The following is a 27,373-nucleotide window of genomic DNA, read 5'->3' on the forward strand; positions in this document are numbered from 1 at the left end:
ACTTCAGAGTTACAGTCCTTGAATGGATCTTGCTTGAGGGTGGCGATTTGTAAACATCTCAAGACCAAAACAGAAACAGCGTTCTTCTAGTAAACATCTAGCACTATGTAGGTCTTCTTCAACGAAAGAAACTTTCTGAATATACAGCAATTCAAGAAAATGAAACAGGTAAAATTTCATTTTGCTGACTTGGTTTCGCAGTTATAAATACAGCGGACCTTTGTTATGGCGTCTCAGCTGATATGGTTGCAATACATCTGAATTTAACTAACTAAATATCGTTTACTTCATTGATAATTTTATTTGAAACCAAGCTAACTTTATTAAATGTTCTACAGAAAAGTGCAAATAAATATAAATTCAGTCTTAAAATAAAGAATAATTAATCGCCCCAGTGACAAAGGTTTCGTAATATTGTAACAGATTGTTGTCTATAGCGTTAATGTTAAAAGGATCGAAAGAAAAGGTCATTCTTTGGGTAACTAATCTTTTGTTAGGCATTATTAGATTCTGGATCTTCATTCCATTACTAAATTTAAAAAGTATGCCCAAATTGTGCAAAACGTAAATAGGCAAAATCTAGCTTAGTTTGAAGGTACAATGGTAATTACCAAACTAACCAATACTAACCAGTATTGAGAGCCAAGCCGAGTGAGTAGAGGAGTACAGGGCAAACACATTTTCTGAAGATGTAACAGGTATAGTCCAGCTGCTGATTTTATTCTCTTGTGAGCCAGAGCTTCATTCTTTGGAAGCAAATTTTAAAATCAATTGTTTCATTTGAAAACTGTATTTCCTCAGTTTATGAGATTATTTTTCTGGCATCAAGTCTACACAGCAAAAGAGTAGTTAGGGTTAGAAATTAGTGCTTTTGTAGCACTGATAAAGAATTATCATCTTGGAAGGTGGTAAGCCACATGGCTCCTATAGGACAGAGTAAAAGATTCTGCTTTTCACAGAGATATTTACCCACATGATTTTTCTCAATGTACACAAAAATCTGGAAAATGCAGTTTGTGAACTGTTAGTACAATTTTTAGGTCATTGTGATTTTTGATATTTAAAAATTTTCAATTTTGTTTTGTTCGGTACCTGATTCTGGTTTTCTGTATGCCATTTCCAGTGTGTAGTTTAAATGATCTTCTGAATATGATTCTCCATACCATGTATCATATGAAGAGCAGCCTTTACTGGCTGCGGGAAAGTGGAAATAATATGTATAAACAAATATCTCCTACTATGCAGTGTTCAGGGCAGCTACTGTAGCCAACTAAACCATTGTAGTACAATCCAGAAATATTTTGGGTTGTTGGAAAAGTCATGATGCATTTTTGCAGTTTATGGTGCTAGTTGCAGCTTCATTCTAAAACAAACTTTGAGCAATTTGATTGAGCTTTGGAGATTTTACAAGAAGTTGAAGATCAAAAACCAAGCTGTCCATGTTCACCTTATTTCACTGTTTTACTTCTGTAAAAAGAACATGCATCAAGCTAGTTGCATAAAGTTTATGGTCACAATGCTTTACAAGAACGTCAGTGCCAGCAATGGTTCATGAAGTTCCATTCTGGGGATTTCACTCTTAAGGATGCACCTTGGTCTTGGAGGCTCACAGAGGTTGATATTATAATAAAGGCATTAATCAAGTCAAACCCACATTATGTGACAAGAGAGATTGTAGATTAAACAGATTGACCATTCATCATTCAAACATTTACAATCAACTGAATAAACTGGGGTACATAAGCAGGCTTGATATTTGGGTTCCTCATGAACTCAGAGATGTTCATTTGATGGTGCGCATAAAAGTTTGCAATATTCTCATTAAAAATGATCCTCTTCTTGAAGCCTGATAACTGTTGATGAGAAGTGAATTATTTACAACAATGTGATGCACAAATCATCTTGGTCTCGATGTGATGATTCACCTCAAATGGTACTGTAAGCAGAAGAGGGGGGCATTGGTGTTTTACGCCGATCCAGCAACCAAGGCTCTATCACGGCAATGCAGCCAGCCCTGTAAGTATTGTAAGCAGACATTCCTCAGAAGAAGGTTATACTCTCAGTTTGGTGGGCTTTTAAGGGTGCTGTGTCCTTTCGAGCTCCTTCCAAGGAACCAACCAATCAATTTGAATATGTACTGTCCGCTATTTGACAGTTTGAATAAGTCGATCATCCAGAAATATCCAATGCTTGTTAATTGTAAAGAAGTCATGTTATGTCACAACAACATGAGATCACACACAAGTTTGATCACCTGTCAAAAGTTATTGGAGCTTGGATGGGATAGGTTGCCACACCCACCATACTCACTTTACGTTGTGCCGTCAGACTTTGACTTATTCTGCTCTCTTCAAAACTCTTTGTGTGGTATAACATTAAGTTCAAATAAGTCTGTAAATTAGCACCTTGTTCAGTTTTTCGCTGGTAAAGACAGGTTCTTCTATGGACGAGGGATTATGAAGCTCATTAAATGATTGCAAAAGGTTATTGAACAAAACTGACAATAGGTCATTTATTTATTTTTGTTCTTTATATAAATAAATGCCCTGAGAAAAACAGAGGAAAAAAAATCAAGACTTTTCCAACAACCAAATAGATTTGGTGCATGTAAGCAGGATTGCACCAAGCATAGACAGAAAATTTTTTACCATTTTAATATGCAAACAATTTTTATTTTTAAAGTTCTGGACATAACTCAGTTTAGTGTAACACTTTATTAACGCTCAGCAGTCTCATTTTGCTCGCTGTCTAGTTTATGTTAATTCAGACTTACTTTAACTCTGATGTTAGTTTGAAATTTGGATTCATTCTGCTGCTTTTCAGGGGCTTATATTGAGAGTAAAACAGTGTTAAAGGCTAGGTTGGGACTTTGTGCTTAATATATAGAAGGCATAAATTCTTTGTTGCACTAGAAGTCTGGTTTGAACAATTAAAGTCACCTGTATAAAACTAGGGAGATGCTTCCCTTGTATAGATTATACCATTTTATCTAATATTAATTCATTATTTGGATAGTGTGCTTTGACTTTGTGATATTTTGACTTGTTATACTTGGTTTATGACTGCACAGGGGTATAATGCTTTAGACACATTACAGTGGCTGCTATGCTGATCAACATGGACACGGATACTATTGTTGTTTTTTTCCTTTGTTTTGATGGATTGTGCTTATCGGACTTTATCTACCATTCTTCTTCTTCTTGTTGATTCTATTCGCCCCCAGTGGAGCATAGGGCTGCAACCACACCCCACCATCGGACCCGGTTATGGGCGTCCCTTTCCAGTTGGGACGGTGTCATGCCAGCTGTCTCTGCCTCTCTGTGGACTGATCTCCTCTACGTCTGTCTGGGTCTCCCAACCTTGCGGCTCCCCTGTGGGTTCCAGCCCAGAGCGGGTCTCGTTAAATTGTTGGCCGGCTTTCACAAGGTGTGACCGATCCATCCCCATTTCCGCTTCTTGATGTCTTGGCTGGCAGGTTTTTGGTTGGTCCTTTCCCACAGGTCTATATTTGAGATCTTCTCAGGCCAACTGATGTTGAGGATGTGGCACAGACATCTGTTGAGGAATGCCTGTATCTTGTTAGTGATGGCATTTGTCACATGCCATGTCTAAGATCCATACATAAGGACTGGCTTTACATTTGTGTTAAAGATGCGGATCTTGGTATGTAAAGATAAAGCCTTGAAGTTCCAGATAGGTCACAGGATGTGGAATGCAAGCCTTGCTTTGTTTATTCGGCTTCTTACATCTTCATCTGTACCTCCATCTTTGCTGACTATGCTGCCAAGGTAGGTGAAATGGTCAGACCCTGTAATACATTCTCCGTGTAGTTGGAGTGGGGCTTCTTGCTTGTTGTTTACCCGCATTACCTCAGTCTTCTTGATGTTGATGGTCAGGCCAGTCATCACTGCTGCTTCTGCGATCTGAGTGAGCTTTGTCTGTGCATGTTGTTGCTTGTGGGACAACAGGCTGATGTCATCTGCAAAGTCGAGATCCTCAAGTTGCCTGGCGAAGGTCCACTGAACGCCTGTGTTGCTGTTAGAGGTTGTTCTTCTCATCATCCAGTCTATGGCGATCAGGAAGATTGTCAGCGAGAGCATACAATCTCGCCTCACTCCAGTCCTCACTGCGAAGGGTATCAGTCAGCTTTCCCTTGTGGATCACCTAGCATGTTGAGTCCTCATACAGCTGCTGGATGATGGCAGTTAACTTTGGTGAAAATCTGTAGTGCTGCATCAGTTTCCAGATGGTTTCCCTGTTTACAGAGTCAAAAGCCTTCTCAGAATCCACAAAAGTTATGTATAGGGGCGACTGCCATTTGATGGACTATTCAATAATATTTCATAGTATAGCGAATTGGTTTGTACATGATTTACCCTGCTGAAAGCCTGCCTGTTCTTGCCTCAGTCTCTTGTCTAGGGCATTCTTCAGTCTTTATCTGCTATTAGGCAGTTGAAATATATCAGTTTTATGTGCACCATCTTCTAGCACAAAATAAAGACTTGAAAACTTTTGAAAGCATTTTAATTCCTATATTTGTGTATTTTGTTTTGCAGGTGAGAGTTAGGAAAGATAAGCCACAAGACATGTAGGTTAGAAGCAAGAGAGAGAGAAGAGGTAGAGTGAGAGAGGAGTGTCGACATGGTGATGATGATGACGAGTTATATATATCAAGCAAACAGAACTTGACGCTAATAAAAAGAAAGCATCTCAGCAGAAGAGATATTAACAGTTCTTCATTGTCAGAGTCACAGCCAACCTGCAGATTTTCTGGTGGCTGCTGCACACAAGATCAGCCAAGATGTTGTATGTTTTTCTTGTGGATACGGGCACCATGTACACCTTTGACATGAAGCTGACAATGGAACCGTAAGTGTGCTCCTAGTTTTCGATGCAGACCTTTTCAGAAGTGTTTTCATCTTGTCCTTCATCTTTTGTTTTGGCAACTTGGCTGTTGGGGACTGTAAAGTAGTAGAAATTACTTAGGAGATATTTGTCTTTTTTTATAAACAGCTAATTATCAAAGAAACAGTATAACATTTGAAGACAAAGAGAAGTTTAATCCTAAAGAATATTGCCCACCTTCCCCATCAGGACAGCAGTACAGTGTGTAAGACAGAAACTAGTAGCCACTATAAATTTCCCATGCTACAGTTTGCCACTTATAGTTTTATAATTGCTAAACACGCATTATTGCGTTACATTTGGATTAGTTTATATGCATGAATCAAAGCTTACAAGTATTTTTGGAAATTTTGTGTGTGTAGCAGTTTGAGCATTTCACAAGTAATATGGCTTTTGAGTATTTGACAATGTTCCATAAAAAGGATATAGCCTTATATTAATTTCATAAAATGCAGATGTAATTGAAAGTTGAATGAGAGTATAGAAGTTTATTTAACATGATGTACTGAACTTTGAAAGAACAAACTGTTTTGGTAGTTGTTAAAAACATAAGCAGTTATTTTGTCATTCTTCACTTGAGCGCTACAAAGTTCCTAAAGTGTTCTCTTATTTCAGTGTTCTGAAGCTGAAGGATGTGATAGCCAAGATTTGCCGAATACCAGTCGATAAGCAGGTTCTGCTCATCAGTGGAGGGGAGCCCCTTTCCCCTGAAAAACTTGTATGCAGCTACAGCGCAGGAACTGTGAGCAATGCCAGCCTTTTATTCATTATCAAGAATTTGAATGTGACAGTCTGAGAATAAATGTGGGAATGCATTGTAAAATTTGCAGACAACATGCTGCCATAAACTTTAAAAGATCTGATATGATGTTCAAGGAGAGGGTTGGATAGTTTCTCATGATGGAGTGACAGTACAGTTGTCTCATTCTTGGTAAGATGTAGAATACCATCAGTTTCAGAAAACACCATCATATTTCTTTACCGCTGGTACTTAGCAGTCAAACAGTTCTTTGGCAAGAGAGGAACTATGAGTACCTGAGAACTACTGTTGACTCCAAAATTACCTTTTTCTTAATTGTAAAAACTGCCTCTAGTAAAACACATTTTATCAGATGTCTGTGCTCTGAAAACTGAGCTTCTTTGAGTCAGTGCAAAATTAAAAGTGACTTTACTGTTACTTTATTGAATTACAGATCATAATCTCTTAATGTAGTTTCCTGAAACTTGTTTCTCAACAGCAGAATTAAAGCTTGATAAAGTAGTCTGATCTTATCAGAAGGTTGTAAGAAATTGGCTAACTTGGTCCCGCACAGTAAACCACTTTTGACCTTTGAACCTGTGCCTGAACTTAATTTGTAATCTCATGTTATGTTTGAGCATAATTGCATATAAGATTTGGGTATTTTGCAGGACACCAATCCAATCTTTTTATTCGGCAAGAGCACCATTGAGGGCATATCGCCACCCTCCCCAAGCATCTACCATGGATTGGGTAAGGCATTCAGACTTATGGCTTATGGGTAGAATCCTCCACTGTTTTGGTTTTATTATATCTGAATTATTGCTTCAATATGTATATACGAATGCTGCAGTGAATGAGACCCGGTTAGTGTTTTTTTTTTATTTATTTTTTTAACTCAAGCTTGTAACCTGCTTTTCTTCTGCCCATCTTAGTGTTTGCATTTGTTGCAATGTGTAGTGAGTCCTGTATACTGCATTGTGTAATGAGTGAGTCCTGTGTACTGCTTTTATGGCTTGCTTTTACCCCTCCCTGTTGTTCCTTTCACTTTTAGTTGCATTGCAAGGCGTAGTTGTTTCAAGGGCTTCGGAGAAGATCACATTAATTTACGCAGTTCAGATATTATTTCTGGGTAATTGGATGGCAGTGGAGAGAAACCTAGCACTGTTTGTCAGAGGTATAACATTTTGGGAACGATTTGAAGGAGGAGATCACTGATGGAGGTTTATTTGCTGTTGGCTGTATGTACAGCACATAAGGAGGACGCCATCTTGCAAAAAGATTGGGAAGTGTACACTTGGCAGAACATATTTGATTACAAGATGCATGTGTTGATGAAACAACCAGTGGAATTTCAAGCTGCAGGTCAGAAAACATAGGGAGTTTTTTTTTTGTGGTCTTTTTCTCACTCTTATTTTTTTATGGCTTTTGTTGATTTAACATGTATCTTTGGTTTTCTGGGTCATATCATTTGTACCATTTCATTGCTTGCATATATTTCTATTTCTAACTAAAAAAACCACATTTTCTGAAGGAATGCTTTTATGGATGGACCGTGGTCACATATATACTGAGATGGTTTTTATTATAGAGGTAGAATGAGATTTTTTACTTGTGTGTGTCTTATCTTATCACTGCAGTTCTGTAACCACTTACTGTAAAACTAATAGACGTTATGGCCTGGCAGGAAGTATCGGGGATTCAACTCTAGCTCTCTTGACCATGGTGATGTACCTTTGGAGTCACAGCAAAAATCTGTTCAAAATGGCTACAGTATGACTACTTATGAAGCATGCTCCATCATCCAGGGATTATTTTTATATTTCTTTTAGTTTTCTTTTTAAGTGAGTCTGTTAAACAGAAGATGCAGCCATGCACATTAAAGCATCATCATAAGATATCTTTTTGTCAATTACTCAAGAATAATAAAGCAGAGTTTTGAAACAAAGAGCAAAAGTTAAGAATGATATTTTAAGCAAATTATTTGAATTTGTTCAGTTCATCTCAATAGGTATCTTTCTTTGTGGGATCTAGCTGATTTATTTTTTTAAGCCATTTTTATATACACCCTGGAATAAGATAAAACCAAGTTTTAAGCAAATTATCTATATGTTGTTTTGAAGAATGGTGTGATGCTGACAAGGAAAAATTTAAATTTAAATTGCCTTGCATAATGAAGTGGCCTGTAATAATACTATATTTGTAATATTATAATAATATATTTGTTACAATGTTGTTCATGGACATTTATGACTGGGATCATAAATGATACAGCTTCTGAATTTAGTGCTACATACAGGCTTATAACATATATTCTCATTATCATGTTGCTGTGTCATATCTTGGTGGGTTTGTTTGGTTGCAACACACCTTTGATCTTTATAGGATTTATTATACATGATGGTCCTTGAATGTCAGGGTCATTGGTTATGTATCTGCTGGGGGTGCAGAAGAATGTTTTACCGTTTCAGACAACTAGTAGGATGCTCTGTGCATCACTTTAATGCAAGAAATAGCTTTATTTGTTTTTGTGCTTTGATATTTTTCATTTCAGCTCAGTTTTACAATAAGTAGTGGAGGTATATATATATTTATGGTGCAGGAGTAGCTAATGTATATATGTCTATTTACAGCAGAAGCTAGGGAAATATAGTTGTTGTTGAAGTGTTGCAGAGCACTTACGGCTCTTTTTTCTTTTACTGTCTAAATGATAGCTCAGTTTTAGTTTTATTTATTAACTTTTCATTGAAATAATTATTTTTCAGAAATGGACCTTAACAGTCAGGTTGAAGGGTCTCTTATCATGCCTGCTACCTTTGACACAGTGGTTTCTCGGACTCAGTTGGCAATGGTAGCGTATCTGTATCTTTGGGGCTCTCTGTGTGTGTTTTTGTTAGAATGTACAGTATATCAAATAAGGTTCACACAGGGCTGTGTTGTGTGTTCTTGTTAGAATGTGCTGTGTATTGAAAAAGGTCTACACAAGACTGTGCTCTGTGCTTTACATGCACAACATTTGTAAAGTGAACTTTAGAGATTATACGCAGATACAAAATCCATAAGCACATGGATGGATATTTGATTTTTTTTTTAAACACTCTCTGAAGCACACACTTGTTCTGTGTCTTTATATGCTAGGTGTTGTTGTGTATATTGGTGCATTTCCAGAAACATGTTGACTTCTTGAGCATGTACACATACTTGTATACTGTATATTTTTTTGAAAGAATACCATAATGTAAAGAATATGTTTATATTGTTTTTACAGCAAATTTATGAAGTAGATACAGAAGAGCTGAAGGCCTGTGAAAGAATGGTTCTTGACCAGCATCTGCAGCAGCAGGGATGGGCAGCTGTGGTGGCCAACCTAGAAGATCTTGTGAAGTAGGCAGTTTCAGATTTATATCTTAACCCCTGCAACATATGTATTCGCTGAAATTAAGGATTGTTTGGGTGTGTTAAAATAAAGATTGCACCATATATGTTGTTACCTACACACAGGTGTAAGAGCAATAACTTGTGTCCAGTTTTACCTGTGCTGTACATATCTGAATGTGTGTGTGTAAGAGAGTAAGAGGAAGTGTATCTGACAATTGTGTCATATGAGGGGGTTAAGCATGAGTATAACTGCCTGAGTAATCTCTTCAGTTTATTATGTATATTTTTCTCAGTTGACTGTGGGAGCTCCCAGCAACGAAGGAAAATTTCTATCTCTGTTGCAACCAGACATAGACAATAAAGATGTATTGTATTGTATCTCGCATAACTTTCCTACTTTTAGTATTTGGGAGTTCAGTAAAACCTCCTTAGGAAGACCTTCCCGATTATGAGCCCCTCTTAGTTACAACCCCATATTTTTTCAAGGATGAATTTTGCTATATAAACATCATCTCCATTATGACTACCTTCTCAAATTGACTTACAACTGACAGTTTGTGCTCTATTACGACTTTTTTGTGTGTGCAAAAGTTGCATGTTCAGTAAAATTAAGTACATTTTAAAGTCTGGTTGGCTTACCCTATTTTATGATTTTCTGAAGAAATAACGTAAAATAAGTACATTTAAGTAAAAGACTGCTTGTTCTATGGATCATCTGTCATTTCAACCCAAATCATATCACTGGCCATGGCTACCATATTGCCTTGACACCGAAAGTCAAATCCATCCAGGTTCGAAAGATGAGTCAATCTCCAATGACAGGGTTATTTATTAACATCAGATATTACCAACAGACCCATACGTTGTTCAAACAAGTTCAGCTATCATATTTCTGAACAAAACCACATTTAGAGAAAAAGTCACACAGTGGTGCCCAATGTGATTAAAAAATGTTTTTAAAATGTTTATTCTTTATTATTCTTTAGTTTGGTGGTTCAATATTCAGCGTATGTGTAAACATTCGGTTAATATTAAAAAGGTGTTAAAAATGCCTTGGGCATTTGTTTAGCCTGAACCTGGTCGATTTAACTTTCAGTTTGGTACATATTATCTTATATAGGACATACGGTCATGGCGAGGTCGATTCGATTCGGTTGGAAGGTCAATATAATGGGGGGGATGATGGTTTTGGTTATATAGCAAACAGGGATAGAATTTTCATGGTTTGTGACTAAAATACATTTAAATTATGTCTAGGATTTAATTAAGATTTTAATATAGGAGTAAATGTCTGTTGTCCAGGATCAAGAGTTAGATATATATGAATGGTAGTTAGATTTTTCTTGGAAGATTTTTTTCCTGAAAATAGGCCCATTATATGAAGAAACCTTTTGATGGTCTTTTTTGTACAGTGCATACTTTCACCGTGCCAGCCTCTTTCAAAAAGAATTCAAAGAGTTTCTTCAAGAACGAGACGATGTACTTGCTCTGCTGAGGAGGTAGGAAGTAGTTTACACACACACGCATATTATTTATAGTTTGTAGATGTGTGTGTAAGAGATATTTTTCTTATTAGAATATGGCAGAATTTTACTTGTAGTTATTATGTGCCATCTTTTATTGTATGCAGGCCCTTTCTTAAGTGGAAGGGCTCCATTGTATAGTAAATGTATAACAACTTGGTAACCACTCAGCAACAGGGTAGATTGGGGTGGTAGTTGAATAGTCTTCCACTCATAACAACAACTCAAGTCATTGAGTTCCGATGTTCTTGTTCTGGCCAATGATTCCGGCAAGAGTGAAACAGCCTCTGATCTCTCTACTTGATGGGGTGTAGCTTCCACCTCAGATTTCTCCTGACTCCCCATTCCTCCCTGTGACCTGACCTTGTTCACCCACGGACATGTATAGGTGGATTGCTGTCTGCCGAGGCCAAAGCTTAGCCTCTTGCGAAGTTCTCCACTGTCACTCTCGGTGAGCCTAAGCAATGAATGTGACTAAACCGGAAGCTTTGTACACGCCTGCCTCATTTTAGTAGTTAACTGGAAGAGATCATCTGCCAGCAGTCCAATTATACAAGTTTGTGGCTCACCTTGCTCTTTACTTTTCTGGTAAGTACCCCAGGCCCCCTCCTCAGTTGTTTGGCAGCCCCCATCCATATATATCTTCCTCTGTGTGAGCCATCTGTCAGCAAGTTGCTGGGCGTTCAGGTGCCTTCGACTACTTGGGATGTCATCCGTCACATGCATGTGTATTTTTTCTGTGTGTGTGGGTATGTCAGCGTGTGTGTCTCTGTGTGTGAGGCCCAATCCAATCACATTCTACTATATATATGTTAAATGGTAAAATTATGTCATGCAGAATTCCGGAAGTGCTCCTGTTGCTGGAAAGAATTCCTGTGTTACCCTGTCTTGAGTGTCCCCATCAGAGTATAAGCAGCAGCCATGATGTGGGTGGCAAACATGGCAGTCTCTCTATTGTGTCACTTAACCTCTACACCTGGATTAACGCACAGGTATAATTGGATCAAGGTTTCCACAGAGACATAGCAATGCTTAGCTCAAAATTTGAAACTGCTCTTACATTATTATTTCTCAGTTACAATAAAACAGGAAAGAGTGTATTTATTTTGTTGAATCTTATGTTATATTCCCACCCTGCTTTATGAATAATCTATATAAATTATTATGATCTGTTTCAGTTTTTAATGTTATGCATCAGGATACCATCAGCCTTTCATTAGAAAAGCATATCAGAGATAGAGTGGATTTAGAGATTTATTTTTGTTTCAGGATGGAAATAATCGACTTGAAGATGTGATAAAGAACTTGACAGAAGGCACTGAGCTTGTTAGTAGAATCTGTATTTTCACTGTAATTAGTGTTCATTTTGGTTGTTTTAAAAATCTAGATCCAAATTTATTTTATAATGTTGATCATATGATGAAGAACAGATTAAAATAATAGAATGTAAAGGCTTTCATTATGTATTGACTTTTAATTTGTTTGAGGGAGGGGGCAGTATTGGGGGCAGGGGAATTTATCACCAGAGATGTAGACCTACAAGATTTCTAAATAAATTTTGCCAGAATGTGGCAAGCCATTCTTTTACTTTTGCAGAAATACAACTAAAAATGAAGATGTAAAAATGACCAGAATTGAACAAGTTTGGGTTTAGATAAATGGCATCATGCGGAGGAAAATATTGTAGTCAGTAGTGGATTTTATTCTGATTCTTTTGCCCCTCCCCAGATGACATCAGGACTGGAGGAGAAGGTGAGCAGGGAGCTGCAGGAAGTGGGTGACTTCATCCGACCCATGGACATGAAGGATGTCAAGGGACTAGAGGAGCGACTGTACGGCCTGGACCAGCTTATGTGCACTGCTGGCAAGCTGGTTGATGAGCAGCGGCACATGGCCCAGGTGAGAGCTTGCATCAGTACATACAAGTAGCTGGCTCATTTAAAATAAAAAACAGGTTCTGGCATTTTGCAAGCTTATCTATCAGAACATGCCTGGCAGGCATTGGTGTGTTATGCCATGGCAAACCACAGATTTCGTCTTCAGGAGTGAGAGAGTGGATGTTGTATCAAAAGTTAGCTCTTTAAACATTTGCTATGTCTGTAGAAAGTATAAAGCAGTCAAATGAATCATAGTGGATGCTATAGGCATCCGCTACATTTCATTTGGCTGCCCCTCTTATGTGACCAGTGATGACCTCTGAACCCATGATTTGTGATCCTTACTGTCTTGATGACAGGCATGTTATTGCTGTTGTATCACGCATCCTGATTTGAAAACATACAAGTTTAGTGCTAAAGCACTTAACTATTTAGAAACACATGGCAATGACAGCTGTGTAAATACAAGAAATTAAAAAAGGATGAAGTAAATGCTTCATGTGAGAAGTCTTTATAGAGGAGTACAGTCAAATCTCCCTACTATGCCACCTACCGGGACCGAGCAAAAGTGGCATAGTAGCGAGAGTGGCATAGTAGAGAGGGTTCGTAAAAACGGCTTTATTTGTTCAAGTTACCCGTCAGTCCAAAGCAGGGGTGGGCAATTAATTTTCCCAAGGGGCCGCATGAGAAATTGGGATGGTTTTAGAGGGCCGGACTAATATAGTTAACTCAGTTTTACCTAATACTGTATGTATAGTATATATACTGGCGGGCGGGCCGGTCAGAGACAGGAGGCCTTTGCCCAGGTCTGGTCCAAAGCTCTCAAGAATCGTCGGCTTCTCTAGCTGTCTCCTCTCATTCTCCCCCTCACCTCTTCATCCTCCACCCCTCCCAACCACATCCGCGCACCTGCATCCTGTCGCTAGTCGACCCCCTCACACCTTCCCTCTGTCACGTGGCTGTCACCCGGCCAGCGACCACCACCCCCCCACATTGCCAGCCTCCACCCTCCCTGTGTGCGTGCTAGGTTCCATCCACCTAACTGTAATGTCCCACACTACCATAGAGTATGATAATCGAGCTCTGCGCGGAATTTCACAACTTGTGTCTTTTAACAGTCACAAAAAAAGTGGCATAGTAGCGAGAGTAGGGGTGGCATAGTAAATTTTTTTTTACATTGAATTTATAGTCGGGACCGAGCAAAAGTGGCATAATATCGAGAGTGGCATAGTAGAGGGGTGGCATAGTAGGGAGATTTGACTGTAGATGTAAACAGTCACAGATTCAGCTTGCTTCTAGACCTAGAATGCTTTGTCCAGTTTTTGCCATTACTTGAGTAAAAGTTATGTGCCATTTGAGTGTCACATTAGACTGTATTATGTACGGCTGCTAAAATGTCGACGATGCTCATGTCAAGAACCTCTTGATAGCTAAATACTTTGTGTGTTTGGCTCATTTAGGGCTTTGTCCAAAACCAAACAAGGGTATCAGACCTGAAAGATCACAGCATCCTCCCTGACCTGTGCTCCTCACACAAACGACAGCTCATACAGATGCTGAACAACCACAAGCGTCTGCATGATATCAAACGCAAATGCAGTGCAGCCAAGGAAGAACTGTCGGCAAATCTGCATACCAGACTGAGGTCTGGTTTTTTTTTTTTTAATATATATATACTTCAACTTTGATGTACAACTTGTTTGTTTTGTTTAACTCAATAAGGTCACCTTTTCAGACAAGATGTCTCTATTAGCTGCCACATTTTGGCTTTTTGCAAAAACATTACACAAAAATAATTATATATCACAGAAATATAATTTTGAATTAGTTTAAATATCATGTTTAGCAGAAATGAACTGTTTTCCCTTTAGGAAGTGGTTAGTTTTGATTTTTAATTAATTCACATGTATCAGCATACCTGAATTCCTTTCAGATTCGTATTTCAAAAATATAGCCACAGTGAAAACTTGGTAAATAAGTAAAAATGTTCCAGTTATTAATACACACATTTTCTTTTCATACTAATGTAAAAACACATCATCCAGATTCAGGTAATTCACAAGATACATAGAAATTTTGCTGATTTTGCCAACCAGTTTGGCGGAAAACTAGGGGGGACATATTCTATCACATTTTGCTCCCTATACCACAAAGAATTTAAATTTGAAAAAGATAGGATGTCCTGTGGTGCGAACTAAGGAAAGTAACTTGTAGAGAAATGATTCAGCATTACTATTTTTTGTTCCTTTACCCTTAACCATTTGTGAATTAAAAATAATAAAAGCACTTTACATATGTGTAAAGCTTGTCTTCTTAAACAAAGCGAACTGCAGCTTAAACAACTGCAGCTTGTCGGTGCAACCTCAATGTTAAAGAGATAGTAATAATAGTATGTTGCATATCCCAGATAGCAGATCTTGCACAGGAAATATTTTATTTTGGTGAAGCTGGAGACAGAACTTTTTTTTTCTAAACCTTTTTTCTGTTTGTGCTCCCTTGTGGCTCATGCAGACTTGCTGCTTAGAAAAGCTTCGTATAATCACAAATTTATGCTGCAGGTGGGTAATGTTTGTACAACGCTCTGTCAATGCCATGGACAACAAGCTCTGGCTTTACCATAATAATTTGGATCGCATCAAAGGCAGGACAAATCTGCTGAAACAGGTAGAGACATCACCACAGACGTATGCTGCCATGGTGGCCGAAGTGGCACGCAGGCGAATTTTTGTGCGTCATTACCTCAGGGTGAGTTGAGACCTGCAGCCTGTGTGTGTGTGGGTGGGTGGGTGGGTACATGTACGTTTGAATAAGATGGTTAAAGGGGTAAAGTAGACAAATCAGTAGATGCGTGGATATTTGTGAAGGAAATTTAGTCATAGTGTATGTTTGCAAAGTCAGGAAGTCCCTATATTATAATCCATATTAATTTATTGCAAAGATTCGAGAAATTTATAGTCTGACATGCATTATTTGATTCCTGCTGGATGGAATGGTAATTATGAGTCAAGTTTTGTTTGTTTTAGTAGTCAATGTGCATTGTTCCAGGATAAAATTTTAATTTTTTTCCCCCCCCTGCAGTGGGCTGAAGAGACATCTAATGAAGCTAAAAGACAACATAAAAGAGAAGTGCAGCGAAGAAGAAGTTTTACTCGTCAGTTTGGTAAAGTTGCAGTCTCACCCAAAGATTTTCCAGCATTTATCCCACAAACTTTGAAAAATATACAGGGTATTCTATGCCAGACATATGCAAAATGAAGGTTGGGGTGGGGATAATGAACATCCAAGACAGTTGGCAGATGTGGATGGAAGTATGGAAGTGAGCTGCTACAGCTATTGCTGAATCAGACAGATTATGTTTGAGCACAGTAATGTTTTTAATCTCAGTGGACTGTTTCTCAGGACTTGATACTGAAAATAATTTCAGCTGAAGTGGGGTTTAAAAAGTGATTAGCATACTTTCGAGCGACAAAGGATAGTTGCATAATTCAGATGGTTTCAACCCTAATATCTTTTATTGTTTTGAGACATGTTTAAAATCATCTGTTAGCCTGTAGTCTGTTGTGTCTATTGTTACTTTTAGCTGTCATAAATGGTACAAATTATTTTTACTTTTACAAACTAATCCTTCTATCATCTTGTCGCAAGTGTTAAGGGCATGCTCCTTACGAGTGTATGTGCTGTATAAATCTTGCATTATTATTATTACTTCACATTCACCCTTTGGCTGCTTAGTAGAAGTAGATAATTTGATCCTGTATCACAGTTTTTGTAGTGAAAACCTAACTGACGAGGTGAATATGTTACAGGCACACACTTCTTGCAGAAAATGGTGCCAGGATTTAAAGATCATGTCCCAAAGTTTGCTGTGAGTATGGAATGATTGCCTTTGTTTAATGTAATGGTTATAAGTTTCACTCTGAATCACAAAATTATTACAAACAGGAATTGATAAAAAGGTAGAAACATGGCTGTTACAACAGCGTTATTTAAAGAATATTTTTAATTCAGGGGAACTTCTAGTTTTCAGAAGATCAGTCACTTTGTCATGTAAAAAGTCTTCTTTCTTGTGGATAGATTTTTATTCTGAACCACATTTTACTACCAGCATGCGCCTATTGTCTTATATGTGGCAATGTGTGTATTTAAACAGGCAGAGCCACTGAAAGAGTTTGATGAGGATCTACCCAGTATATCACAAGAGGACCTAAACACATTGGCATTGGCTGTTCCTGAATTGAAACGTTGGTTTAAGTAAGTTTTAGCACCTTCAGTGGATAATGTTTTGCCTCTGCATGTCATTAATGTTTTAAAATTGTTGACAGTAAGTTTTAGGAGATGAAAGAATAGTTCTGTTATTTTATTTCTAAAGTGTTGGCTTTGAAATTTGTTTGCACAGTTTAATTTCTTGTTGGGTAGCTAAATGACATTGGATACTTTTTGCTCTTTGATGGTTTGGTGATGGCATTGCTCATTACAAATATAAGAATGCCAAAACTCTGCTTATTTTTTTTATTTATTTCAAATTTATTTTATTGTTTAATATCTTTCAGTTTTATTGAAATAGTTCTTAGTATTTTACAAGCATTTTTACTCCTGAGTAAATGGGCAGCTAGATGATGTGATCCTTATTATGCATTGAATAATCTTTCAGAAAACATTGGTCAAGTGTCTTCATTGATTAGCATCTATCCTTTCAAGTTACATTCGGTACCATATGCTTGTGTTTATTATCACAGAATTCCTGGTGATGCATCCTGCGTGGAATTTACAACCTCCTCTCAGACACGGGTAGCAACACAGTCTGTAGTTTCTGAAATGCAGTCTATCACGGGATCCATAGAAGGTCCAGATGTGATGGGGGAGATGCTGTTTGAACATATAGACAGAGATAAACTCTCATTAAGTGACCAAGCAGGGCTGGGTCTCCAGCAGGAGAGGCTGCCACTGGATGATCGATTAACACTCTCCTTGCAGGAGAAATTCACTGTACCAGAGAGCCTGTCCGAGACACTGACAGCTGAGGTAGTTGCTTTCAGCACAGTTGAAAACCTCCACATTACTTTACTATGCATATTTAACTAACTTTTCATCATCACTATGTGGTGTCTGCAACATATTAATTTGATCTAAAGACTGTGATTAACCTTCAAAAGAGTAACATATGATATAAGATTTGATATATTTATTTCTAATTTGATTTCTTTGTTTTTAACTCTTTCTTTCCGTAGGGAGAAAGTGCACTTTGCTACCAGCTGACAAAGCAAAAAATGAAATTTCGAGTGGTATTTTTAAAAAATTATATTTATTAACCTTCAACGTTGACAATTATCAGTGATACTCCTTTTTAAAGAGCAGTTTTAAAACATTTACGTGGTGTAAATTTTAAGAAATATAGGTTTTGTTTACTGGTAGTAAAATCAAAAGAAAGATTGAAACTGTATGTGACAGAGAATTCACAAATCGGACAGTAGGTCACCCATTAGAAATCAACAAGTTATTTACACGATATAAACACATAAAGTTCCAAAGAAACACATATTTTATTAGAATATATATTTGAATTTAAATATTATTTACTGCTTTCTTCTTCTTTTCAGCTGTTTGAGTACAAATCCATGTTGAAATGAGTAACTGGTAAACGAATTTAAGATGGCACTTAAACACAGAATCTTTCAAACATAACAAAATACCTGATTAGTGGACTTTTTTTAGCCTTTGAAGGGAAGTGAAAGTTTCCAGTACTTGCCTCCCTTACGTTTTCATTCATTTATGCACAGAGAGATTACAACAATGCTTCAGCCGCATTCGTCATATGCGGAAATAAGCGAGCAGGGTGCCTTCAGCCAACCGTGTTTAACGCGGAAAGAAAGAGTTAAACTGACTGCAGACCTGTTAGTAATTAATCCAGATAGCAATAATCCATAATAGCATTCAAATGTCATCCAAACCTTGGTAGATTTTAAAGAGATTTTGAAGCACGTACAGATCCTGTACAATTAACGATACAGGCAGGGCTGTTGAGCAGCTCATTCAAATGAAGAATGCTTGAAACAAATTTTGAGTTAAAGGACTTGTGAGGTGCACACATTGTTTGTAATGATTGGGTAAAGCTCTGTGCAAAATACTATTTCCTTTAACCTGAGCGAATATGCCCTTTCCATTCTCAAGATACAGGCCTACAAATATCATCGTACACGGGGAGAGGTCAAAATTGTCCTGTAACTTATGTTCCCTCCATACCCTATGAGCTATCTGGAACTCTAAAGCTCTATCTTTCCACACCAAGAACTGCATCTTTAACACAAATGTAAAGCCAGTCCTGTATGAATCTGAGACATGGCGTGTGACAAATGCCATCACCAACAAGATACAGACATTCGTCAGCAGATGTCTGCGCCACATCCTCAACAGCAGATGGCCCAAGAAGATCTCAAATATAGACCTGTGGGAAAGGACCAACCAAAAACCTGCCAGCCAAGACATCAAGAAGCGGAAATGGGGATGGATCGGTCACACCTTGTGAAAGCCGGCCAACAATTTAACGAGACAAACTCTGGGCTGGAACCCACAGGGGAGGCGCAGGGTTGGGAGACCCAGATAGACATAGAGGCGATCAGTCCACAGAGAGGTGGAGACAGCTGGCATGACATGGTCCCAACTGAAAAGGGACGCCCAGAACTGGGTCTGATGGTGGGGTGTGGTTGCGCCCTATGCTCCACTGGGGGCAAATACGACCAAGAAGAAAAGAAGAACTTATGTTCCGAGATCTCACATCGGCTGAGGACTTTAGACACATACATCCATGCACTATTCTAACATCTGTTGTATTGACCTCTGTCTGTTCATGGTGATGTTTGTAGATGCTTATCTTAAAAATAAAGAGGGATATTCACCTAAATTTAGGAATAGTATCTTACACCTAATTAGTCGTTTAAAGATCTTAAAGCAGAAGATTCCTTTGATTGCATGTTTTGTTTTTATTTTAGAAAATAAGTAGCATTATTTAAAGTGCATATAAAACTTTGTGACAGGTGAACTCAGCAGCCATGAGCACTATCACTGTCAGTGTCGTGTCTGCATCCCCTCAGCAACAGGTGGTAGTGACGAGCCAATTGGCAGAGGGTGCCACAAGAGTGGTACAAGAAGAAAGTGGTGATGGGCTCCTGCTGTCCTCTGGAGACCATGAGCCTACCAAGTCTTCTGACAGTGATGCAGTAAGTCATGAAAGTCTTTCTGATCGCAAGGCTCGTGGTAAGCGGCGTAGCAAAGGCCTGTCGGACACATCTCCGGACATGGAGACCTCGCAGGAGTTTACCACAGCAGACTTCTACATCGAAGATTCCATGCCCTCTTCCATGACTGACTCACCTCCAAAGCCTGGTGGGCAAGGGAAAGAGAGGACTGAACTGAGCAACACAGTGGCAGAGAAAACCAGGCGCATGAGTGAACTAGAGTCAGAAGTGAACACGCTGCAAGTGAAACTGGATGCCTCTGAAGACCGTCTGAGCAGGCTTTATGCTTTAGCATGCTGCAACATAGGGCTGTTAAAGACAAGTGTCGCAGAGTTAAAGGAAACCGTCCAGAGCAACAAGAGTACCACCGCTAGTGCAGTCTCAGAAGTGCAGCAGCTGGCACTGGAAGCTTGCGCAACCCTTATCAAGACCATGGAGCAAGTCAAGGAGCAGGAGCATAGCAGCAGCGAGGAAACTATTGGAAACCTGCAGCAGCAGCTGGAGCTTAAGAGCAAGCATGCTGACGAACTCCAGCTCAAGCTGCTGAAGGCCTCTGCTGCGTTTGAAGACCTCAGCAATGAGCTGCAGCAAGTGCGTGAGGCAAGCCATAAGGAAGTGGCAGATATGAAGGAAAAGCATGACACAGAGATCCAGGACATTGCCAACAAGAACTTGCTGGAAATGGAACTGGAAACGGACAAAGTTCGGACAGAACTTCAGGCTGAAATGGACCGGCAGGAGACTGAAATTATAAAGCTGGAAGAACAGCTGAGGATGGCAGAACTCCGACTGCAGAAGGTCATTGAAGAGAAAGAGTGCAGCTCAGAAGAAATGATGAAAAATTTTGTCTTCCAAAAGGAGCAGATTTATCAGGCCTTGAAGGAAGAGTTTTCTGTGACAAAGCAGCGAGAACAAGAGGAGATTATTGAGAAGCTTGGAAAAGAGCAAAAAGCATGCTTGGAAACTCTTGCCACTGATCACCAGGCTGATCTTGATACTCTTTCTGCCAAATATCAGGAAAAGCTTGACAAAGTGATGAAAGATACACAGGAGGAGAAATCAAGCGAGATCAAGCAGATCGTGGGGGAAATGGAGGCAGCAGCTGAGAAACGTCTGCAGGAAGTGAAGGAGAAACTGCTAAGTGAGCACATAGCTGATGTCCAGAAACATTTAGACAAGGCATCTGCCGAACATAGAGAAATAGTGTCAGGATTACTCGAAGAGTTTGCACAGGAGCGCAAACAGCTGAAGGATAATATACAGGCTCTGAAAGAACCTTTGGGCACAGAAGCAGGCACGCAGAGTGAAGAAGGAGGAGTCATAGCAGTGGAGGACCATCTTCAATTGGTGTACATGGCAGAAGCAAAAGCCAGAGATGCAGCCTTTGTGGAATATCAGCAGGTAAGTTGAGGATACTTCAGATGTCAAAGTGTAGCATTTAACCTGACAAGACCTCTTACTATTGACAGTTCCCATCTTTTCTACTTTTCACAAAGGCAGCAGTTATATCTCCACTCCTGTATTTTTCTCAATGCTTGCATTGCTTTTTTTTTTTTTTTTTAAAGAATGACAGCATGTTTTCTGGTGTCTTGACTAGGGTATAAAAGGTAAATAGGTAGAGTGTTTTTCCCCCACTCTGTCTTAATCACATTGCTATATGAATTAAATATACTTTGAACCAAACCTTATAAAATGTAATTTGCTCTGGCAGCCTTATCATTTGGTGTAAAACAGTCAATAGTAAACTCCAGCCCATGATCTATTGAATTTAAACCATAATTCATTTAACAGATGCTGACCTCCCAGCGCCAGACACTAGAGGCAAAGATGAAGGAAACTGAGTTGAGGCACAAGAAAGACACGGAGGATGCCTTATCTACCATGAAAACAAGTCTGATGGCAGAAAGACAGGTGAGAGAGTGCAAGAGAGACAGCTTGTATTTGTGTATTTGTGCATGCACATACATGCAGGAGAGAGGCATGAGAGAGGCTAGTAGAATGTGTGTGAAAGCTGAAGTGATTGTGCATCCAGAACGTAAATTCTACAATTATTTAATATTTTATGGCAGGCATTTTGAAGACTATAAAAGTCACAAGAAAACTAATGAAACAAATTTGACGTACAGGAAGTATCATGAGGTATTATCAATAATTTCTGCAGGGCATGATATTAGCACATTATTTTTGATTGGAAGCTTCTATTTTCCTATAAAAAGTACAAAATAAAGTGGCTTGGGGAAAAAAAAGAGAAAGGTGAAAAACTCAAGCATTTATAATTTCTTAATGTACATGGTTGGTGGCATCTTGGAGTGAAAAAAAATGTGCCATTAGCTTATGAGTATCTTCTTTCGAAGGTGATTTTTTTCCTAGAGCAGTATAATGCAATTAAATGTGATATTACAGGTTCAGTTTAATGAGGCTGTCAGTCGGGTTTGCCAAGAAAAAGACCGCATGATAGAAGACCTAAAAGCAGAGATAAGGACTCTGAAAGTGAAAGGTGAGTGCATTCTTTTTGTATAGTGTTTTCTGCATAATTAAACATTCTTTATTAGCCTCAATTAACACACCGGACCCTGCATGCAGCTGTAATGGTCTTGTAAAAAAAAATGTAATTTAAAATGTGTTTGCTATCAAAATTGCTTGTATCCGTAGGCAATAGCATGTCTTGGTCTCTTAGAAATCTACATTTCCGAAACAGCATTTCAAAAATGTTTTTTTATGTAGTGTTGGTAAGGATTGTTGGCCTTCTTTGGTCAGAGATGACCATGGATGTTGCATGTTAGCATTGCTGTTTGACTATGGCAGCTACATGTATGGCTGAAGAGATGTTTGCAAGAACAGTGCATCCATGAATGGCTGCTAGATAAAGTTAGGTTATGTTTATAAGATTTTCATCATGTCTGTTAATCCATGAGAGATATTGTGAACAGAGCTTTGTGTGTTAGCTGTTTAAATGAAAGCTGGTTTGTGTAGTTGAGGAAGTCGACAAAGAGAGTACAAGCATGGATGAGCTGAGAAAACAACTGGCCAGAGTCAAAGAGAAGGAGTCTGAACTGATGTAAGAATTGTTTTTGTTGTTCAAATTCTAGATTTTATGCATAATCTGTTTTGTTTGGAGACAATGCCCATGAAATCCTTTCAAATTAAACAAGAAAAAAAAGATTGAAGTCTAAGATCTTGTTACCGGTTTGTGAAACCTGCCCGTTAGCCCATGCAAGGCACAGCATTTTGCAAGCTGTTCCTGTATAAGAATGTATTCTGCACAGTTGGTACATTTGCATGTAGGTTTCAAAAACCAGTCTCTAAAGAATTACAAACATGCACATACCCTTGCAGCAGAGTGGACAAGCATGGTAGTACTGTGAAATGGATGTTGTATTATAGAGGACTCCTGAACAGAACGTCTGAGTTCATGCATCAACTGGAATTATTGTTTGCAGCCGTGATAACTGTCGTCTAGAGGAGCAGTTACAGTTACGCCAGTCCGGCAATCTTCCCCAGGCTATGACCACATCCACTGCACCACTTTCTTCTGTTGTTGTCACAGATAGCACGCAAAGTTTGATGCATATTGGAGATGTGTAAGTAGTAGTAGTTGTATTTGTGTGTCGTCTTCTCTGTTTGTAAATGGAGTAATTGCCAAGTTTCCATTAAGAGAGCTTTTTTTAAAAAGATACAGAAAATTCTGTTGTAAAGTGCTACAAATAGCGAAATGGAGATAACCAATTGCTGTTTTTTATATACATCTCTAACACATAATTGTACTGATTTTGTGCTTCACAGTGGTCAGGCAGAAGACAGTCTTGCAAAACCAGACTGGGAGCAGGTATGTCAAGCACTAAGCACACTAGGTCAATAAATGTGGCAAATACATGTTGATATTAATGATGAAAAAGATTAGTTTTTGTGTGTGCATAAATGTGTATATGTATCTGCATAAACTTGTATATTTTCATAGGACATGAGCAATACCTTTGCTAACAAATTTTATTACTCTTCATGTTTAGTTTTTTTTTCAGATTGCAAGTTTGAGAGAGAAGAAGATCACTGAATTAGAAAACAAACTTGTAAGTACAATTCAACATTTTAAAAGCAAATGTATATGTACAAAACAACTGCTGTTCTGTTTGTATATGACTATGAAACTAGTCAGAAAAAGGGTCGTATGTATACAACAGTGAAACGAACCAGGAAACAGGCTTGTGATAAGTTTTTGAAACACAGCATGGAAAGCATTGCTTGTCTGATGCCAAGCTTGCCATATAAACTCGTCTGTTATTGTCTTATTATTGCATCCATGCAGCTCAAAGAAATGTAGTTTCTCTTGTGAGACATTTTCTAGTCTCAGTAAGATGGATCCATTACCTGCACAAGCATTAAAAATAACTTGTGTATCTTAAACGTGAAATTTTGCAGATGACCATGTCAATGACAGCAAGCACCCGCAAGGAGGTTCGGGACAAAGTCTCCATTCTTCAGTAGGACACTTATTAAACTGTTAATGGTATTTTTGGTAGATGCAGATTAGTTTGAGGAGAGAGAGGATAAATAAAGTAAAGTGGGGGTGGGTGGGTGGAAATGATGGTGGGGGGGAGAAACAGTAAAGCATGGGGCAGAGAATAGAAGATAACTGTGCTGATGAAAATTGTTAAATGACATACAGAACTAAGATTGCCTCATTATTTCTTCCTAGTCATGAGGAGTAGATAGAAAAATAACTGTAAAAAGTGTTATACATTTAATGTCTGTATACAGTAAACTAGTTGTGTTGCATGTGTGAAGTAGAACATTAAATATTTTTGCAGCTGCCTGGTTGGGGATTTAGTGCTGCTGTGCCTTGATGAACGTCATGACCAATATGTTGTCTTCACAGTGGGCAGCACTTTACATTTCCTTCACAGTGACTGCATTGACATCCTTGGGCTTAGGGCTGGTAGGGTGTTACCTTTTACTTGTAAACAAGATCACCTCCCAATCCAAATGAGTCTTAACTCTGAAGTGTCAGACAGGCAGCAGCATATAAGCAATAATTAGCTTAATTGTTTTTAAACAAAGCATTCTTTCAAAAATTTTAAAATAGTTTTGAGACAATTTTTAGACCTGCATATTTCTATGGTGCTACAGCATTAATACACATATTTTTAAAAAAAAAGTTTTTACTAAATTATCAGATATATATACTGATGTGTTTCAGTGGAAGGGGAGCCCCGAAAAAACTGGGTTTTGGCTGAGATCATAGAGAGAGAATACTGCCAAGCAAGAAAGGTCAGTATGTACTATGGCATCTTAGTTTGAGTCACTAAGAGCCAAGTAATGCTCCAGATGGACACTAGTGATCACAGAAATGTGATTTAATTTGATTTAGACTCCGGATTAGATGCTCCTCTTCATTATCCACAAGCAAACTGTTGTTCAAAGATTCCATGAAAGCAGTGAACTTAAGCCAGTATCTTTTCTAAAGTATGTTTTGAGCATGCCTGTTGCTTGCCAGCATTTAAAATATTTTGGCGATATTAGAAAGCTGAAGCACGAGTTTGCACCAGCAATACAGGATTGATTGTGCGTCTCTCTGTTTCAGGCACAAAACAGATTCAAAGTGCCAATTGGAACAAAATTCTACAGGGTGAAGGCAAAGCCCTGGACCCCCAGTGCATCAGGATGAAAAAAAAACAAAACTTCCAGGAAATGGGCTGTTTCTTGTTGTGATGTATCTAGATGGCTGCAATGTTTAGTTTTTTTTTAATTATAATTCCCAATCTCTCATCTTGTTTAAAATTTCATTCTGCTAAACATCTGATAATTTAAGTAAAAACTAATGGCAGCAAATGGCAATCATGGAGCCCATACTAAAGTTTATTTACTAGATGCACATTAGAACTGTGGCTTTGTTCCTGCAATTTGTGGTTTCTGGGCTAGTGATTTTTTTTCAAAGTCGTTATGCATGTTTTTTAAGGAGGAAAGGGGATGTTTCTTATGCATATGCTTGTGCTTCATTTGCTCCCATCAATAAAGAACATTATGTGGTAATAATGCTGATGAAGGGTAATGTGTAGATTTTTTTTAAAAATCATATTAAAAATACATGCAGTGCAGAAACTTTATTATAGCTCTATAACTAACTTCAGGCAAAATTGACAACAAACAAAACCAAAATTTCTGCAATTGCTCACACGAGAGTTGCAGATGTCATCTTTCTACTGTACCTGGTGGCATGACTATATGAGAACCACTTTAATTCCAGCTGTCCATTTCTAATTAGCATTGACCAATGAGCACACAAATTTTGCCAACTCACCCCACCTCATGCTGCCAGCCAGCAAGTTTATCTGTCCAGTTTTTCACCTAGTTTAAACCATGTAGGTCATGTCTGCACCATCTTGTATGTTCAATGCTGTTCAATTGGCAACATGGAGAAGCCATCGTGGTGCAACAAAGTCTCTTTCCTGCCAACTCTCGGGCTTGCTTTCTTAATTACCCACCATGCTGAGTGACCTTGCCATGTGATATGTTCTGCCTCTGATTTGAGGACAGATGGGTGCAGGTGGTCAGGGACAAACTGCATGGGTAGTGGACATCTCACCCCATTAAAACGCATTCTTTTATCCGCAGACAAGGCTGCCAAGAAATGCTTCATTCCTCACTAGCTAGTGAAAGTGGGTTTGCTTCATCACTACTGTTCGGGGTCCAATTATGTGTGCAACAGTTCAAAATCTCTTCTGTCCCTCTTCCATGTGTCAGTCTATGCTGTTGTGTTATTTCCACGAGCTCCTGGCAACTGGGAAGAATTGGGTTCAAAAGTTTGGCTTGGCCAGTTTACTGTGTTATTGGGCTCCTACTTAAATGGCTCGACAACCACTTCCTATACCTTTCACTTATTCTCCATGTAGTCATCTGGTACAGTTTGAAGAAGAAATACCATTTTTGGTTGTAAAATGTTTTCTTAAGGTACTTACCAGATGATGACATAGTTCCCTCCTGCATCCTTGCTGAGAGGGTCTCTTTCACAGTTGCTGTGGAAAACTGGAAAGGTGAACTCGCAAAGCGGGATATGGTATAAAGTGAATTGATTTGAATGCTCCCTGGTCATAGGCAAGTTCTGTACAACTGGAAGCAGACTGCTGGAATTGAGGTGACCAGTAAGACAATTGCCATTTAGTCATGTCATCTGGTAAGAATTTACCACCAAAAATGGTATGTTTATGTGATTGTGTAAAGCAAAGCAAGAAAATGCACAATGTTGAAAACTTGCCTTTTGTTTCTTATACATTTTGAATGTTGAAATTTGTAAGTATATATATATATGTGAAGTTGTTATGGTTTATTATTTGCTGCTGTACAGAAAATCATCCAGACATTTTGTAACGGTTGTCACTTGCTAGATCCAAGTTGTATACATGCTATAAATATGGGGGAAAAAAGTAAAGATCATATCCATGTTTTGTTGTTTTGGACTTCATTGACCGGACCAAGAGCACAATTCATTCATCTAGTAGCAGTTAACTTGTCTCCTGTTTCAACCTTTAAAAAAAAATGTGCATTTAAAATGTTATTTTGTGCACAAATAGGGGTGCTAAAATCTGAGAATAAAAGGTTTGGTTTAACTTAGATGTTATCTTCAATTGGATTGCTGCCTAAAGGCCTCACAGTACATACCCAAAGTTGGCGACTTTTTCAAGGTTATTTAAAAAAAAACCCCAACAAATGCAAAGAGCCATTAAC

At 38.5% G+C, this 27,373-nt stretch overlaps 1 protein-coding gene across 3 annotated transcripts; it reads left to right on the forward strand.

The window, feature by feature from the left end:
• Window positions 1-27,090, forward strand: LOC112573317 (RB1-inducible coiled-coil protein 1-like). Of its 3 annotated transcripts, none has more exons than XM_025253559.1 (28): window positions 1-168; window positions 4,557-4,869; window positions 5,521-5,647; window positions 6,316-6,397; window positions 6,896-7,009; window positions 8,410-8,495; window positions 8,913-9,028; window positions 10,435-10,521; window positions 11,384-11,537; window positions 11,815-11,871; window positions 12,274-12,444; window positions 13,883-14,067; window positions 14,981-15,167; window positions 15,501-15,582; window positions 16,229-16,287; window positions 16,573-16,673; window positions 17,159-17,444; window positions 19,454-21,055; window positions 21,446-21,565; window positions 22,058-22,151; window positions 22,628-22,712; window positions 23,095-23,235; window positions 23,438-23,480; window positions 23,662-23,721; window positions 24,071-24,132; window positions 24,460-24,587; window positions 24,849-24,919; window positions 25,233-27,090. In XM_025253559.1, the coding sequence occupies exons 2-28, from the start codon at window positions 4,802-4,804 to the stop codon at window positions 25,314-25,316; spliced, it is 4,452 nt and encodes a 1,483-aa protein (XP_025109344.1). In that variant the 5' UTR covers window positions 1-168; window positions 4,557-4,801; the 3' UTR covers window positions 25,317-27,090. The 3 variants fall into 3 exon arrangements, with proteins under 3 accessions (XP_025109344.1, XP_025109346.1, XP_025109345.1); XM_025253560.1 differs by having other exon boundaries at window positions 2-168; window positions 23,674-23,721; XM_025253561.1 differs by lacking the exon at window positions 6,896-7,009.
• Window positions 27,091-27,373: the final 283 nt, after the last annotated feature.

The sequence above is a fragment of the Pomacea canaliculata genome, linkage group LG10, assembly GCF_003073045.1.
Source record: "Pomacea canaliculata isolate SZHN2017 linkage group LG10, ASM307304v1, whole genome shotgun sequence".
NCBI classification, from domain to species: Eukaryota; Metazoa; Mollusca; class Gastropoda; order Architaenioglossa; family Ampullariidae; genus Pomacea; species Pomacea canaliculata.